Source organism: Malurus melanocephalus, unplaced genomic scaffold (genome assembly GCF_030028575.1).
Source record: "Malurus melanocephalus ecotype Western Australia unplaced genomic scaffold, MMel_1.1 scaffold_0, whole genome shotgun sequence".
Classification (NCBI taxonomy): Eukaryota; Metazoa; Chordata; class Aves; order Passeriformes; family Maluridae; genus Malurus; species Malurus melanocephalus.
The window spans coordinates 7,959,382-7,977,353 of NW_026623232.1; the positions used below are offsets into that span (position 1 = coordinate 7,959,382).

General features: G+C 38.4%; 1 protein-coding gene across 3 annotated transcripts in view; it reads left to right on the forward strand.

Annotated features, from left to right (window-relative positions):
- Positions 1-17,747, forward strand: part of TSHR (thyroid stimulating hormone receptor) — a 45,145-nt gene extending 27,398 nt beyond the window's left edge. For 2 of the 3 annotated variants that reach the window (XM_057381410.1, XM_057381573.1), the window contains exons 6-10: positions 2,333-2,410; positions 3,398-3,466; positions 8,747-8,824; positions 15,295-15,483; positions 16,271-17,747. In XM_057381410.1, coding sequence (XP_057237393.1) covers positions 2,333-2,410; positions 3,398-3,466; positions 8,747-8,824; positions 15,295-15,483; positions 16,271-17,675 — 1,819 coding nt within the window. In that variant the 3' untranslated portion in view covers positions 17,676-17,747. The remainder of the gene's footprint in view (positions 1-2,332; positions 2,411-3,397; positions 3,467-8,746; positions 8,825-15,294; positions 15,484-16,270) is intronic. The other variant, XM_057381488.1, reaches the window with a different exon arrangement.
- The last annotated feature ends 225 nt before the right edge of the window (positions 17,748-17,972 follow it).

Sequence of the window (17,972 nt, forward strand, 5' to 3'; positions counted from 1 at the left end):
ATCAAGTCATCCTATCAAAATTCTTCAAACAAATTTGTGCTGGCATGGTGAGGCAAACTACAGAACAATTTCRTGAAGAAAGAGAATGGGAATGCAAATTGGGGCAAGGAAGTCTCCCACTATTATCCTTAAAGGTATTTCAGAAACTAAGAGTTTTGTGTTGAACTCTAAAATAAAGCAGGTGTTTCTTGGTATTTAAAAAGCAAAGACAACATCCACCTGTGTTAACCTAAGTTAGACTTTTGGGCTGTAATCAAGCTGAGCAGCTCAGATGAAGACTTGCAGACTGACACAAGGTAAAAGTAGCTTGGTTGCTTCGTGGTCCCAGAGAGGAATTAGAAATACTATATTGTAGCAGTTTTCAGCTGGAAGAGGCTTGAATGCTGACTAGCCTWGGCAAAAGGCAATTAAAAATGACAAGTATTATGTTATAGGGTGATTTGCAAAGGCATCATTGATGATCTACTCCAGGCCTTGTTAGTGCTGCTAAGGGGAGTTTTTGGTCACGAAGGGTCAGTACCCAATGCATTCATGGTTCACCTTCACTGGCAAGATGAACTTCAGAGCAATGTAGAAATGCTGCTTGTTTTGCTAAAAAGTGCAGACCTGTAGCAAGCAATGAGGTCTTCCCTTCCCCCAATCTTCTGAGACCAGAGAAAAGTCTTGTTTTTAACTCGCACATTCACCTTGGCTGTAGGTCTTCAAGATGGAAACCTGAGTTGTTCAGAGCTCTGAGTGAGATATACCGACAACTTAAGAACTGTTAGGGAGTTTCTCAAAGACCAAAAGGGGTTCAGCTTAGATTGAACTCTGCTAGATGTACTGCTACATAGCAGAGAGAACCACCAATTGGACACTCTAGATGAAACAAAGCTGTTTTTACAACCATCTGTGTTCTCACTTCCAAACAACTCCATGCTTTTCTAAGTGGCAGAAAGCCAAGCATTGTGTTACTTCTACCTGGATTTTTTTCTATAGAGATCACTAACAAAAGATAGATATAGGTCTTATACGCTACATTGAGTTTTTAAAGTGTAGACCTGTACTTTTAAGGCAGATAGTTCTTTGAGGTGTATTTCTAAATGTTGCTATTCAATGAATGACTTTTTGTTTCTTCCATCAAGAAAAAAAGTGCTCATGAAAAATAATCGGTTTCTAAATGATGAATAAGGTATAGCTGGAGGAAAACCATACATTATATTACTATTTGCCTTTGAGGTGGAGCAACCTAGGAGTAAACATTTATTTAGAAAAGTGAACCAATCTGAAAAATGTCAAACCCAAATAACTTGTGGTGGAAAACCATCTATCAGTGAAAATTACTTGGAATGAAAATRGTTGTAGTACTGTTTAGTGTTAGCACATATATATTCACAAATGTAGTACAGAAAAGGAATGAAGTTATTTCTGGCACTTTTCAGGCAAATGACTTTATGCATTGGCCTTATTAGGCCCTACCTAATCCACAAGATGAAGAAAAAGAAAAATTTGCACAGTATTTTCTTTTCCAGACAAAGGACAATCAGAGTCTTTGCTCTGCCCTTTGTTTCTACCAGCTTTTTCCTCTCTCCTTTCTCCAGTTTAGTCATACTAAATCTGTACTTTTTCTCTCTCCATTTCATTACAACGGAATTGTGGTCTGAAGATACATAGTATTTAAGACTACAGAGTAGGAGTTTAAAAAGTGTTTAAGAAATGAGTGGTGAAATAATCTTTGGACAACAGTTGAGAAGAAGCAGTAAGTTATTTCACTTAATAGTGAAAGATGTGCTAGATGCAGTTCTGTAAAGTAAAATGCCTCTGTCCTGAATAATGTATTATCTGATATCCTATCTGAATTTAGAGAGCAGGATTTCAGCTCTAAAGCCACATGGGTTGCTCACTGGACACTGCAGCTGATGCTTATTCACTCTGCTAATTCAGTGGCTCATGAGACCAGGGGCCTGTCTGTGCCTTTAGCCTCTGTTGCCAGCAGGCTGGCACACCTCACCAGAACTACAAAACCCATTTAACTCACAAGCTCTCTTCCTGTGTGCTGCTCTATTCTTCATCCTACATATATCTTCTGGCCTTAGATATAAATACACAGGTTATTCTTTTAAACTTGTTCTTTTAAAAAAAATAATTTTAATGTATAATATAATAAACATGGCAATGTTATTTATTTAAATAATATAATAATCAAATATATCAAAGTTAGTTTATTTAAATAAATTTACTGTGTTTTAAACTTCTATTAATTATCAAGGCAGAGAGCAATTAATAACAGAGCTGTTTTTGAGCAGCTCTGTTAGGCAGATGTTTGATTGTGATATTTTGTCTCCTTTTTCAGTGAAATTGCAGATAATCCTTATATGACTTCAGTGCCTGCAAATGCTTTCCATGGGCTTTGTAATGAATCTCTAACCCTGTAAGTTCTTCTATTTTAAGTCGCAAGGCAATTACTTCTCTGGTAATGCATATGGCAAAGTGTTTAAAAACATTATTCCTGTCCTACTCCTTAGTAGTTTGTAGCAGAGAAACATCATAGATAAGCAGTATCTACAATCTATATTGTATAAATCTCATTACTTTGACAGTTACTTGAATCAGTCCTGCTCTTGTCTTTAAACTGGCTTGATTAAAGTGGTTTTGTTTTGCCATGAGCCTAGTGCYGGTGAACGGTTATATTTGCAAAAAATCAAAGGACAAACTCTGCAAAGTTTTCCCCTGTAAAGCTACAGCAGGGTTAGAATAACTCTTTTTGCAGCCTAAGTGGCACATACCATGGAAACTAATGAGTGGTAAACATCAGAAAAGTCATATTTGAAAAAAAAACTATTAAATAAAATTCAGTTAGGCAAGTCATAGTCAATGTGAGCCACAAGAAAGGGCTGACAAGAGTGAAAATTACTGTAAAAGTCATGACCTGAACTGGGAGGAAGAGCATTAGAATGCAAATGAATGTATTCTAAAGCAAGTCTAAAAAAAAATCCTTTTGCTTTAAGGGAGCAAAAGAATGAATTCTAAAAGTTTAAGGCAGGYCTGGTAGGAAAACCAGACCTTTTTGCTATGCTAGTTGTTAGTTTCTTTAGTCTTCGTTAATCAGTCCTAGCAGGATTTCATTTCCTTGCTTTTAGTTTAAGGGTGGGAAAGTTAAAGCAAAGTGTTTTAGTCTATCATTGCTGTAAAAAGAGGTAAAAGATGGCACGTCTGCCCACATTGTATCCTTGATTCAGGTGCATTCAAGAATGCTTCTGGGCATTTGAACTTGCACAGTACCTACTGCTTCTTCAAGAGATTAAAATGAACCCATCCATAAATGTGCAGTTACCAAGAAAAATTATACATAAAATGTTACATATTCATGTATTGAAGCAGCCCAAAATACACTAATTTAATTTTTTTTTCCTTGCAGCAAACTCTACAATAACGGTTTTACCAGTATTCAAGGCCATGCTTTTAACGGGACAAATCTGGATGCTATGTAAGTAGAAGGTCATTCTCTTCCATCAGAAGACAAAAACTCAAACTTCTCTGCTTATTTGAGGCTCTGAAATACATATCTTAYTCTAATTACTTTTAAGAGGAGTGGCCACAGCACCAAGACTGTCAGAATTCAAATTGCATCTAGATTTTGATTTTAGGTCAYTCTGCAAGGACCAGGGAGTTGGACTTCATGATGCTTATGCATCCCTTCCAACCTGATATGTTCTATGATTTATGATCCTAAGTGAATCACTCCARAGATTGGCTCTGGTGCACTAGTTAATCAAATTTAAAAAGAAAAAAGGAAAATAACCAACAAAATAACTAAAACTAGACTTAAGTTCATGGTTTTATCTATGAGCAGTAAAAAYGGTTTATTACAGCAAACACTTTTCTCCTAATTAAATCATATGACATTTACTTGGAGCAAAGCACTACTCTAGATGTACAAGGCAGACTAGGGAGCTGAGCATTAGTGGTAAAGCCTTTATCTGTTTGATAAACCACACTGAAATTTCTAAACTAATTTTCTCAAGTAGTTAAGTTACCATATGACAGGATAAGGTATAATTTTGTTAAGTGCAAGCTTGGATATTTGTTTCTAGCAGCAGCAGCATTAAGTTAATGCAAAAGGCAAATATTCCATATTCTTTATTCTGACAGTTCCAATTTGAACTCCTGTTTATCTACCGCTGAATCATGAAGCAAGTACCTGTTTTTCTCTAAGCCYGATCCAAGAGCCTTTAAACTTGACAAAAATAGGAGCAAAAATTAACTAATAGAAACAGGGTGAGGGAAATTTGAATGGGTTTTGAATTATTATCTCAAGGATGAAAAGAAGTAAAAAAGGAAAACAATCAAAAACAATCATGACTTTTTGGCAAATTATTCAAAGCCATCATGTTCCATCCATAAATCAGAAGACATTTTGGGAATCTTGGAGGCTCTCTTCTGCTATGCATTGGGCCTTTCGACCACTATTGCAGTRTCAAAATGCCTATGGAATTAAAGGGGGTCAAAAAAATTAAAGCAGGTATCGTTGAGAAACCATGGAGAAATRGTTTCCATTATCACACTGAATAATAGCACTACCTATTATTGACCTTGTCATCCAACACAGATCTGTGTTTAATAGCAAACCACAGTATTACTGTGTGAGTTTTGGAAGAGTAGGGAAGTAAGAAACCAGGAATGACGGGCTGAACAAGCCTTGTACTGAAAAGCATTCATCTGACACYTGAATCCCTCATCTTAACCTGTCATTAAGGTCCATAAAGTGCATCACTCCTGCAGACTTCTGCAAAGTGGTGCTGCTGCGCCAGTGTTTATTTCTGTAAGGGAACTGGTGAGGAAAGAAGAGTTTTTTAAACATATTTCCAGTGAATGGCAAAATATATTTGTGATGAGTTTTTACAGAGCCTTCTAAATTACTGAAATGGAAAGGAAAATGTGCAATCTCAAAATCTAATTACAAAAATAAACTCCAAAAGAATATATTTGCTTTGGGATACACTTTCAGCATTCACTTATAATACTTGGCACAGCTCAGAGTCAAGATAAACAATTGTAGGGAGAAATCATGTGATGAATCCTTAATACTGCTCACTTACCAATGCATCTTGTTTGCCTGATCTTCCTTTTTTAACCATCATTGAATAATTCAGCTGGATGCCTAGGTACACTACCATGTTACACGTTAGGAGCCCATTTAATAGTATAGTAGTGATACTTAAATATGTGGTCAACATATTGAATATTCGGGATTTTGGTTTTTTTCACCAATTCTTGTTTTTTATGTTTGTTCTCTATCTCCAAAATGGCGCCTAAAGAGCTTACAGAATGCTCTCAACAATGTAACTTTCATAATTCTGTTTAAGAAAATTCTCTTTTATATATATGTGTGTGTGTATGTATGTATGGATATATATATATATATATATTTATATTTCTCCGTTTTGGAGACTATAGCTATGTTTGCCTCTTTAGCTTTTTTGGTCCTTGAAAGTCACTGAATATCAGTACCTGGTGGTTGCTCTTCTAAAACAGCCTTGAGACACTAACATTTTGAAACAGAGCATGTGTGCCCCTCAAGATGAAATCAGAGGTTGCTTTTCCTCATGCAGATTCCCTAACCTGTTGCTTTATGAAACCTGCATRGATGCTGCCTGAATATCAGTATCTTTGTCATGCCCTGACATTGTCCTGTTTTACATAGCAGTTGAAATGTCCTGTTAGTGTTTCGTGCCCTCAGAAGGTCCTGCTCAGCATCCTGCAGCCCTGTTTTTTTCTAGTGAGGTTGAGGTTAAACACTTCCCACTCACCCCTGGATGATCTTGAGTCCATAGAGACTCTGTTGGCMCACTTATGGCTTACTGATCTGACTGGATTGAAAAATGTGATAATGGGCCTTCATTTACCTACAGCGCTACAAAAATATCACCATCTCCTACTCCAGAGGCTGCACKTAACTACCACAGATTTCCTGCAGTCTGCACTGTGGTATTCTGTCGCTGTTGGCCAGACAGCTGACACAAAATAACAGACACAAAGACACACATAGACACACACAAAAAGTAACCCCTTTATTCTGGGACAGGCCTCTTTTATCCACTTTAGCAACCAGTGCATACATTTGTGTCAAACATACATTGGTTTGTGAGGCTGTCACTTTCTACTCATCAGCATAGGATTGGTAGGTTTGCAAAAGCTACAGTATTAGTAATATTTATAATTGTAAGCCACCTGCATTATCAATCCTATGTTCCAATCTTCTTTTTCTCAAGACAGCCAAGGACGTGGCGTTTTATTCCCATGCAAKCTGTTAACACTCCCTACAGTATTCATGTGTATCTGATTGCCACCCACCAACTCTCCAAAATGACTATTATTCCAGTGTCCCCACTGAGGTTAGATAATACACATCACCTATGTGATTTCTAGATTTTCTAAGGTTGGTTTAGACATGTTGATACCACTGTTGTGGTTCTCTTCTCTTCTCTTCTCTTCTCTTCTCTTCTCTTCTCTTCTCTTCTCTTCTCTTCTCTTCTCTTCTCTTCTCTTCTCTTCTCTTCTCTTCTCNCTCTTCTCTTCTCTTCTCTTCTCTTCTCTTCTCTTCTCTTCTCTTCTCTTCTCTTCTCTTCTCTTCTCTTCTCTTCTCTTCTCTTCTCTTCTCTTTTCTTCTCTTTTCTCTGAATGTAAATGACATTCTGTACCATTTAACTATCAGTAACAACAGGATTAATGACACTTTCAGAAGGAACTATACTGGCTTTACATAAGCTTTCTTTATCAAATTAATATTTATCAAAACCTTATTCTTTCTATTTAAAAGCTGAACCTATCAAAATAAAAGGGCTTAAACAACTGAAATCAATTAGCATCAGGAAATTGTACATTCTGGTGGGCCTGACTCATTGATGTGAAAACTGGCAGCTAACACCACAGCCCCTCCTTAGTAACACATGGTTATGTATTTCCCAAAGTCTCTGTTTCTATTTGTAACTTTGAAGATTTTTATCATGTCCATAAACTATTATATTTCAGGTTTATTACTCATTATTATACTCAAAKATCAGGGGGAAAATATTTCAAAATTGGACAAGCAATTAACTGGTTGTATAATAGTGTCTAGTTACWAAAGCAGACAGGTTTTATTAGGTTAAGCAGTTTTTTGTGCCCTTCAAAACTACAACATAGATGTTGAAATCTTGGATTAATTCTTAACTGTTGCTCTGGTTTTAATTTTTGTATTCGTTTTGGAGACAAAAGCATGAGGAAATTTGCACACTGAATTAAATATTCACAATAGTGTGCCATTGACACAGTTTTCAAAAAACACAAATACCAGGTGATACTAAAATGCCATATATTTATAAAGAATGAAAGCTTATTTCAAACAACAATGGTTGAGAAGGTGATGTAAGCTATTTTTCTCTGTAAGAAGCAAGGCTTAAGGCATGAGTAATGTCCAATGAATCACATGCCAGAAGTATTATTTGGCTCCCTAAGACTTTCTGTTGTATAACCCAGATGAAGTGCATTTACTTCTCATTTCTCACTATGGTGATCAATATAAGCTTATATCCAGTGAATGTTATGAAAAAWTTGCCAATGACTTCAACCAGAACAGGATTAGAGTCTTTACTTAATTTTTTCCACACCACAGCTCGCCAGCTGGGCAAGGGAGGTGATTGTCCTGCTCTGCTCTGCACTGGGGCAGCCTCACCTCGAGTGCTGGGYGCAGTTTTGATCACAATATAAGAAAGAGATGAAGCCATTAGAGAGCACCCAAAGGAGGGCCATGAGGATGGTGAAGGGCATTGAGGGGGAGCCGTTTGAGGAGTGGCTGAGGTCACTTGGTCTGTTCAGCCTGGAGAAGAGGAGRCTGAGGGAAAACCTCATTGCAGTTACAACTTCACCCAGAGGGTGGTTGGGCACTGGAACAGGCTGCCCAGGGAAGAGGTGGCAGCAGCAACCTGAGAGAGTTCAAGGAGAATTTAGACAACACTCTCAGGCACAGGGTGTGACTCTTGGGGCTGTTCTGCACAGGGTCAGGAGCTGGATTTTAAGGATCCTGATGGATCTCTCCAACTCAGAATATTCAGTGATTCTGTGAACTTCATGGACACCCTCTGACATTGCTTGTGACCACCTTTCTATTGCACTTTTTATCTTCCTAGCTACATCCCAAGCTAGCTTGTAAATGTTTATAATGGGGTRCCAAACATTCCACTCTTCCCTTGCTCTTCTTACAACAAAACTTCAGTCTTAAATTTTGACCTGTAAATGGAAACCTCCACTTGACTATGGAGATTTTAAAACATTTAAAAGTTTTCTTGAACCCACAACATGGAGGAAGCTATTTTCCGGTTTGTCCATCACATGTTCCATCATGTTATTCCCCATACCTCATTCTGATGAAAGAAAACAAAACTATTTCACCTCATCCTCACACATACATACTTGAAGATATAATGTGTATGCATGTGTCCTTATGGGTGTGACAGAGAAAGAAAAAGAATTTGGAACAAAGATAATAAATAAATTAGCAAAATAAATTTTGTTGAGAAATTTAATTTCTTTTCAAAATGGAAAACCTGTATTTTGTTTCCTGGGTACATAGGAAATGAAGTAACTGATAATGCTTCAATAAGTCGTTGGGAACAGATGGCCTTTATAGATATTGCTTTTCTACATGTGTTCAGGCAAGTAAACTCGAGAACTTCTGTAACCTATGGGTAACTACTTCCAAATCAGTGTGTTCTGTTTGTTTCTGCAGCTATCTGCACAAGAACAAATACCTGGAAGTTATCAATGATGATGCATTTCTGGGAGTGCACAGTGGGCCAACTCTACTGTAAGTAGGAGAAAATGAAGTAGAGAAAGCTTTAAAAATAATACTGGTTTAGGTTACACTTTCTTTACAAACATTATCATCAGTGCAGCAGGCACAGGAATGACATGTTTACAAAAATAATACCAGCAACAAAACCTGTGCTTTAGGGAACTGATTTATTAAATGCTTGCATCTTACTTTACGTATATGGTTCCTACCAATTATTCTGCTGAAAGATTCTGTACTACAACCTGTCTCATGGCTGTACAACTGTAATGCAAAATGACTCTCCCATAGTACACGTGTAAAGAAAATTGAAAGAGATGAAAAACTAATTTTAGACAGAAAAATAGCTATCTCTGATGTTGTCTCTTCTTTTTTTGTTCATGTTATTTGGCCTCTAGTCTGATTTTTTTAATCCTCCAAAGAACTTTTCACTAAAATTGGGAATCATAATACAGAATGAAAATAAAACTTTAAAGCAGTTGAGAACTTCCAGAAGAATCACATTCCCTGACTCAAATTGTCTAGTATGTAATGTAGCACCTGCGACTGTTCACAAGGAGAACTGAAATACTGAAAGAATTTCTTCCTGCACTGCAAAACCAGATGGTGCTGGCAGTGCTCAGTCCATGTCAGAATAAGTTTTATTTTCTGCTCAAGAAAACAGGATATCCATAGCAGAATAACAGTGTATTGTTCTCAGAAGGAGTCCTAGCAGCTACCTGTAATAACACCAAAAAAAGATGCAGAAGTCATTATTTTTCTTTCAGAACCTTTTCAACTTCAGAAAATCAGTCTGGCTCCAGCAGCTGAAAGCTTGCAGCGGCATAGATTTTTTGACTCTTGATTGTTGTGGGTATTTGAATTGGTGTTGTTATGCTGGACAGGTGAACAAGTAATGATATGCTGCAAAGAGTTGTGGGTGGTTAATTGTAGGCTGTAACAACCAGTGCCAGGGCTAGTTTTGAGATGTGTCAGCTACACAGAACCTCTTGGTTTAGGGGCTGGAGATGCCTTGCTAGGATGTGCATATCAAACCTGTAAAGAACTTCCTTCTTACCCTATGTTTTCAAGTTAGAGATCCCAAATGACTTGAATTTTTCCTAGTCTTCTATAAGTTTTGTGCTAGCCCAGCTACCATTGAGCCTTGACCTCAGGACATGTTTTATACTTGCAGTCTAAACAGCCAGCTATCCATCTCCTATTGGAATGATACACCTTCATGGCTAATAAAGAGTCCTAGTAGTACAACTGAAGGAKATGTGGTACTTATTGTAGTGTCATTACAGAGAGAGGTATTGCTTCTCAAAGGCAGAAGGCCCAAAAGGGCATATAAGCACAGTAAATCAACAGTGGTTTAAAAAGCCAGAGTATTTCACATCATGATGCTTTGACATGCTAGCCTTACCCTAGAGATCTTGGGATGGTGTCACATTTTAACACTGGCCTGCAGTTCAGCTCCACACAGCTGCTTATTCACCCCTGTACCCAATGGGATGAGGGAAAGAATTGGAAGGGTAAAAGTGAGAAAAATCAGGGGTTGAGATAATGTCAACTTAATAATTTAAAAGGGATGTTGAAAAAAAAAATCAGAGGAAGAAGAAAACACACCAAACCCAAGAACAACAAGTGATGTAACAAAAACAATTGCTCACCACCAGCCCATTGATTCCCAGCCAGTCTCCAGGCAATGGCAGTCCTGGCAAACTTCCACTCAGTCTTTATTGCTCAGCATAATGTGATAAGGTCTAGGATAGCTCTTGATCAGCTGGGATCAGCTGACCTGGCCGTCCTCTCCCACATTCTTGTGCACCCTTAACCTCTTCACTGGTCAGATGATGCAAGGAACACAAAATGCCTTGGCTCAGTGTAAGCACTGCCCAGGATAGCTAAAACATCCCTGTATTATCACCACTATTTTTGCTCCCAAATCAAAAACATAGCCSCATACTAGGTAGTGTGAAGAAATTTAAGCCAGCCAAAACCAGTACAGAATTAATAATTCAAGTTATTAGCTATTAATTTTATTTTTATATATTTTTAATAGCAGCTTAAGGAACTTGTGTTATCCACAAATAACCAGTAATTATTCTGCGAGTGATTACTGTAACCAGTAATTATTCCAATGTGTGACATAGGAAAGCTTTGCCATAAAATGAGCAACAATTTAAAGCGGAATCCTTCCACCTGGACAGATCTCTTAACTGACCTTCAGGAACCAGAACTATTTTAACAAGAACAAAATCATTTCTGAAACTCCCCCATATGCATTACCATWAGAAGGCTGAAGTAAAAAAAACAAAAATGAGTGAAAACTTAGTATTTATTGTTGTGTCATGTCAYTGGCCATTAACACCTCTCACAGGAGACAAAAATGTCCTTGCAATGGGTGCCATAGTATGCACCCCCCACTTACCATCATGACCAGTATTAATGAGTTATTTACAGAGACCACAGATTTGTTAACTGGTGTAACAGTCTGAAAAGTCTGACCAACACAGTCCCTCCATATTCTCTTGGACAGTGTAAACAACTTGGCTAATTCTTGTGAGAAATAATTTGTTAGGTCATTTTTGGTTCAGGCACCTTGGTGTTGTTAGCTGGCCATTGGATCTTCCTCAAAAAAGAAAGTTTTACTTACAAAATTGTTTCATCTTGAAAATTAGCTCCATGGAAAATGATTTTGAGAATATTGCTTTTTTTTCTGGGTCAGTGGATGGCATTGCTTATAGTGGCAGCAGTACGCAAAGAAAAAACATTTTAAAAACTCAAAAATTTATGGAGCTTTAAAGATAAATTCTAATTCTGTCATGTCTTCCTACCAAGCTGGCAGAACTTATTGTCGGGAGTTCCCTAAATACACTCTTCAAGCGAGATAAGAATTTATGGTGGTTGGAACATGCGCCCCACAGATGGTGCCCTTTATTTGACCAGGATTTCAGCAGCAACAGCAAATTAAAGGTTGAAATACAGACCGTGGATCCACTCTAATGGGGTAATGGTCCATTCTGCCTTTAAGAAAACCCAGTAAGAAAGACTGAACTACAAATAATTGTGCCTGACTCTATATATGTTTTGTGAGTTTGGCCATGCTCTCAGACCACCTAATTAAACTTACTTGACTATTGAAAAATTAGGGTTTTTTTTTTCAAATTTGCAGAGGAAGCAGGGATTGTGATCACTGAATAGAGGAAAACAGATGTCAGTAATTCTGGTTCCTTTGTCATGTTGCATACTCAGATGTATGTAGATGTATACACAGATTGCTCCCTTTAGAAAACTATTTTAACAGTATAATGACAGCACATTAATCTTCACCTCAAAATGAAACCTTGGCAATAGTTCAGCAACTCAGTGAACCTGATTTACTAAATGCAGAAAGAGCTGCTGCCTAGAGCAAAAGTTCAACAGCGTACAACAAAAATACAATCAGGGTCGTTGTTCAATTAGCTTTTACAAAGCACACAGGTCAAACATTACAGTCACCAAGATACATGTGAGTAGATAATTATCTTCAGAATGCAGAATTACCCTTTAAAGCATCATTTCCCAATCTAGGAATGGGTCTTGCCCCAAGAGGTTCTGTTCTGTTCCTGCCACTGAACACAAGCAATTCTTTGAGCAAGAGGAGCACTTTATATTTTGCTAATCAAACAACGCTAATTTGTAGATATATAAAATCTTACAGTAGAGAATAAAATAGTATCTGTAGTCTAAGTCCATCCRTTATATATTTCATGCTATTTTAACTATTGTAGTGCTCAGAAATTTGTATATGATTGGGTAAAAATTCTCAATTGTACTATGACACATTCAATCTCATTTTCTTAATTACCTTTTTTTTTTAAATAATCGCTATTACTGGATTTGATGCAACAATTGCATGCTTCCAGCAATGAAAAGGATTATTGGAAAAAGCTATTATCTCTTAGATCTAGTTCAGAAATTCTAATTTCATAATACCARCAAAGAATTTGGCCAAAGTAGAACAACCCTGGAAAAAAGAAAAAAAAAATCTGAGCAACTAAATGTCTGTTTAACAGTTCTATAATATATAGTTGGTTCAGAAAACATCTCTGAATTTTTAAGCTATGTTTGATTCACACATTTATCTGAACCTCTCCAATTTCTCTTTAACATTCAATATAATGTGTAAATTTAGGCTAAGGTAAGCAACAGCCTGGAAATGTCACATGACATCTCTAAGAAAACATGGCAGCTGTTTTATTTTGTCCTGACAAGCCAGAATATTGCAATTGGTTGAGAGCACTTTGGTTGCTGTTCCGCCAGCACAGAGCTCTGCGCTACCACTTCCAGCACCTGAGTGGGCTCTAGACCATGGCTGCTTAAAAGCTGAAGTCTGGTCTGGCTCTAGGCTAGCAGTCAATGTTCCTAGCCTTTTGCAAAATCCTGAGCATTTGACACCTTCCACACTCCACAAGGAGTGTGCCTGCATGGTTTCTCTCTCAGCCTTRTGGGCATTTGTCAAAGGCCTTGTAGAAGATCCTGGAGACTTCAAGCAGATCACAAGCACAACACTCAGAGAAGTTTGCAAAGCAGGACTTATTTTTACAAAAGCCCTTTACATGCTGACTTTCTCAAGGTACATCATATTAGTTGGTAGCTCATTTGCTGTCTTTCTGCAGGGGAGCTAAGTTGAAGGTTCTATAACTCTTCCACCAACCAATTCAGCTACTGCCTCCTTCAGTTGCTTCACAACTTTCCTGATGAAAACCATCTAGTCCCTGTGACTTATCATTCACTCAATCAGTTTCCTCCTAGCCTCTTTTATAGTCACTTCAGTTTGAGACAGATCCTCTTGACAAGTCCATCAAACCTGGGAATTTGTTTCCACAACCGGAGCCCTGGGCTGGCTGCTCCCTTCTGCTCACAGCTCTCCAGGAGCGGAGCTGCAGCTCCTCCTCTCAGGGTCCCAGAGAAGCTCCTCTCAGYGGCTGTTTCCAAAGCACAAGCTTTGTCCTCCAGGGTGTTCTTCCTGACCCAGCCACTTCTGATGGGAATATTACACAACTGTGAATAAAATAAAAAAAAATTGTATATTCTTGTTATTTAGCTTTTGGGCCTGCACAATGAACCATGGCACTAATTTTCACTATGCAATGATACAGGTTTATGAAAAGTTTATGACTCCTCCTATTTCTAAGTCTCTTGTGTCACATTCTTAGGTGTTCTATAATTCATCTYACAAGAGTGAATAATAACTTCCAATCATCTTTCTTGCAATGTGCATGGCAGTATAGTCTACGACTACTGCTGCTTCCAATCGTGGCTCTTCCCAAGAGAAAAGTCCTTATCTGCTCCTTATTACTTCTTATACAAACAACTTGATACTTTTATCATCCTAGCTGTAGCTTTCCATGTTCTTATTAGAACTGCATATATTTCAGTTACAGTCAAATTAGATTTACAAAGTAAAGTTTTTCTGTTCTATTTTTAGTTTCTTTCCCAAGAATTCTTAGCATTCTAACTCCCTTCAACACTACTAAAAGCACTGACATGACATTTGCAGAGGACACAAAGATCTTTCCAGAGTGTTGGCTAAATTAAACCCCATTGTCATCCATGTACAGTTAAAATTGCTTCTTCCTAAATGCACTTTACATTCATCAATATTGACTCATATTGATTATTTTTGTGCTCAGTCACGTACTATTGCAGGAGCCTTCTGCTTTTTTAGACAATCAGCTTTAGCTTTCACTCCTTGCATTACTTTGTGCCAGAAAAGCTTTGCTGCAGTTACTCTCATTTCCTTCTCAGACTGTTTATTTCAGGAGTTACAGCGCCAGCCTGGCCTCTGTGGGCCCTGCTTCAATGACCTGTATATTCAGATGCCTCTTAATTTTCCACTCTTCCTCTAGCATGAAAACTTGTCACCTCTTCTCAAGCTTTCCCCCACTCTTTTATTTTTGAATTAATCCAGGAAGGACATTCCTCTTGCCACATAACAGACTAGTTACCTCAACAGCCATTGATACCTGATTTTGTCAAGGCTTGTCAGAATTCCCAATTCATTGCACAATCAGGATCATCTTTCTCCATAAGCTTGTGCCAGTACATCTTCAAAGAATTCTCAAGTGTTTGTGAAGTGTCATTTCCCTTTCAGAGAGTCTTGGCATCTCCCATCACACAGCATTTAACCATGTTACCTACCTGCAGATAGCTGCCACCACCATGAGGACTTGATGCAAACCCATGAAGCTTGCAGCAAGCCCAGCCTTGTCTTGGTAAGATCTGTTCCAAGATCTGATTTACCAAGATGTTCCTGGGAAACAGGAACACAGCCAGGTTTAACAGAGATAAGGTATGGAAAAGCGGGAGCTGTAACGACTACCCAAGGAGCAAAGAGAGACTTAAGAGAGGCTGACTCATAGAAYTCTATGAAACTCCTGAAGAACTGCAAGAATCTGAAACAAAATCTGATCAGTCAGTGAATATTCTGACATTTGTCTTTTTCTTCCTTGACTTAGGGACATCTCCAGAACAGCTGTTGCCAACCTTCCAGCCAAAGGATTGGAAAGCCTAAAAGAGCTAATAACCAAAAATACATGGACTTTAAAGAAATTACCAGCTGTAAAGATATTTCTTCAGCTAATGCGAGCTGACCTATCATATCCAAGTCACTGCTGTGCTTTCAAGAGCTGGAAAAAAAAAAGTGGGTGAGTCACTAACTGGCATTTATTTTTTAAGTATGTCAGTGAAGACAATGTTCTATTAGTAATATAAAAATACATCTATTGGCAGTTTTGTGACCATTTTTTCTACGTATAGACAGAGGTTGCAATTGCAAACTGTCAGAAGAAGGAACCTTTTGCAGCAGTTCTTCCCTCCACTTGTTGAATCCAAAATTAAAGGAAAAGAAAAAAAAAAGGGTAATGTGCTACACCAAGGCCTGAAAAAATGTTGGAGGTGTTAAAACCTCAAGTCTCATATATTTTCTAACTGAAAAGCTTTTCACTACTGAAATTTTGACTACAAATACAGCTGCATCACACCATGAGGTACAGGATTCCAAATTACTGTATTGCTGGTTAGCTGTAAAGAACCTACTTAACAGAAATTAGACTGATGGAAGTTCTGAGAGAAACTGATTTGTGAGCAATAGTGAAAAAAAAAAAGTAATACTGTATGAATTATCTAAGAAGTCATAAACAGTAGATAAACGTGTTCTTACCTACTAAGAATGTAGACACAAAAAAGAAGAGGGATTATGGACGCCAAACAAGTAAAATTTCTACTGGGAATAAAATTTAAAATATAGTTCAAACAAAAGCCCAGAAATGCTATCATACACTATATGTCTGTTAACAAAAATACATCCAATCACATTTTTCTAGCTACATTTTCATTCAGGATGATTTGCTTTTCAAGCATTCCCTTTGCTTACATGCTGTGCACCAGTCAGACTGTAAATGCCAGCAGTGATTTTCCCCTCTACTCTTTCAGGATCCTGGAGTATCTGATGTGTAACCAGAGCAGCCACAGCTTTCATAAGAGATCAGTCAAAGCTCTCAGAGACCCATTTTACAAAGATTATGCAGAAGAATACACAGACCACACCGATGCCGTGTATGACATAGACAGCAAGTTCACAAATTTTCATGAAAATCCCCATTCTTACATTTTTTTGGAAGAGCGTGGAGAAGGAAATCTTGGCTTTGGCAAAGAGCTCAAGAACCCTCAAATGGAAGATGTCCAGACCTTTGACAGTCATTATGACTATCCTGTCTGTGGAGGCAATGAAGATGTAATATGCACACCAGAGCCTGATGAGTTTAATCCCTGTGAGGATATAATGGGATACCAATTTCTGAGGATTGTGGTGTGGTTTGTGAACCTGCTTGCCATCCTAGGCAACGTTTTTGTCCTTTTAATCCTTCTAACCAGTCATTATAAACTGACCGTGCCTCGCTTTTTGATGTGTAACTTGGCCTTTGCTGACTTTTGCATGGGGTTATACCTCCTTCTGATCGCTTCCGTGGATCTTCACACCAGGTCAGAGTACTATAACCATGCCATAGAGTGGCAGACTGGGCCTGGCTGCAACACAGCCGGGTTTTTCACAGTGTTTGCCAGTGAACTTTCTGTGTACACTCTGACYGTCATCACCCTGGAGCGCTGGTACGCCATCACCTTCGCCATGCGCCCCGACCGCAAGATCCGCCTGCGGCACGCCGTGCTCATCATGCTGGGGGGGTGGCTCTCCTGCATCCTGCTCGCCCTCTTGCCACTGGCTGGTGTCAGCAGCTACAGCAAAGTCAGCATCTGCTTGCCYATGGACACTGAAACACCAGTGGCCGAAGCCTACATTGTCTTCGTTTTAATATGTAACATCATTGCTTTTGTCATCATCTGTGCCTGCTAYGTAAAAATCTACCTGACGGTACGAAACCCCCAGTACAAGTCAGGGGACAAAGACACCAAAATTGCCAAGCGGATGGCCGTGTTGATTTTCACAGACTTTCTGTGCATGGCTCCCATCTCCTTCCACGCTTTATCTGCCATTATGAACAAACCACTGATAACTGTCAGCAATTCCAAGATTTTGCTGGTACTTTTCTACCCACTCAATTCTTGTGCCAACCCCTTTCTTTATGCTATTTTCACCAAAGCTTTCCGTAGAGATGTATTTATCCTACTAAGCAAGTTTGGTTTATGTGAGCATCAGGCCCAAGTCTACAGAGGTCAGACAATCTCAGCCAAAAACAGCAGTGGGTCTTACGGGCAGAGAATCAGCCGAGGGGTAGGTCAGATTCTTACAAGCATTCAAGACCCAGTCAATGATTACCTTCCTGCTGGGACCGTGCAGAACCAAATTCTCATGGAAGAATACAAGCAAACTGAGCTATAACATCTCAAAGTATCCCAGCTGAAATCCGGTCAACAGGTGACTGTGCACACAATAAATCAAGTGAGAAGACAACATGTTCTCCATAYCCTTTTTCCCTAGAATACCCTTTGCTATATCTGAAAGTACCTCCAGAGTCTTCTTTTAGACAAGCCACTTATTTGAACCTCTTCCCAGAGCAGGGCAAAACATACTGTCCTGATGATAATTCTGGAAGAAGATGTGAATGCTCTACCAAAATAGGAAAATTTATACACATAAACTGAGCAAACATAAAATATACACTCATCTAAAAATTTA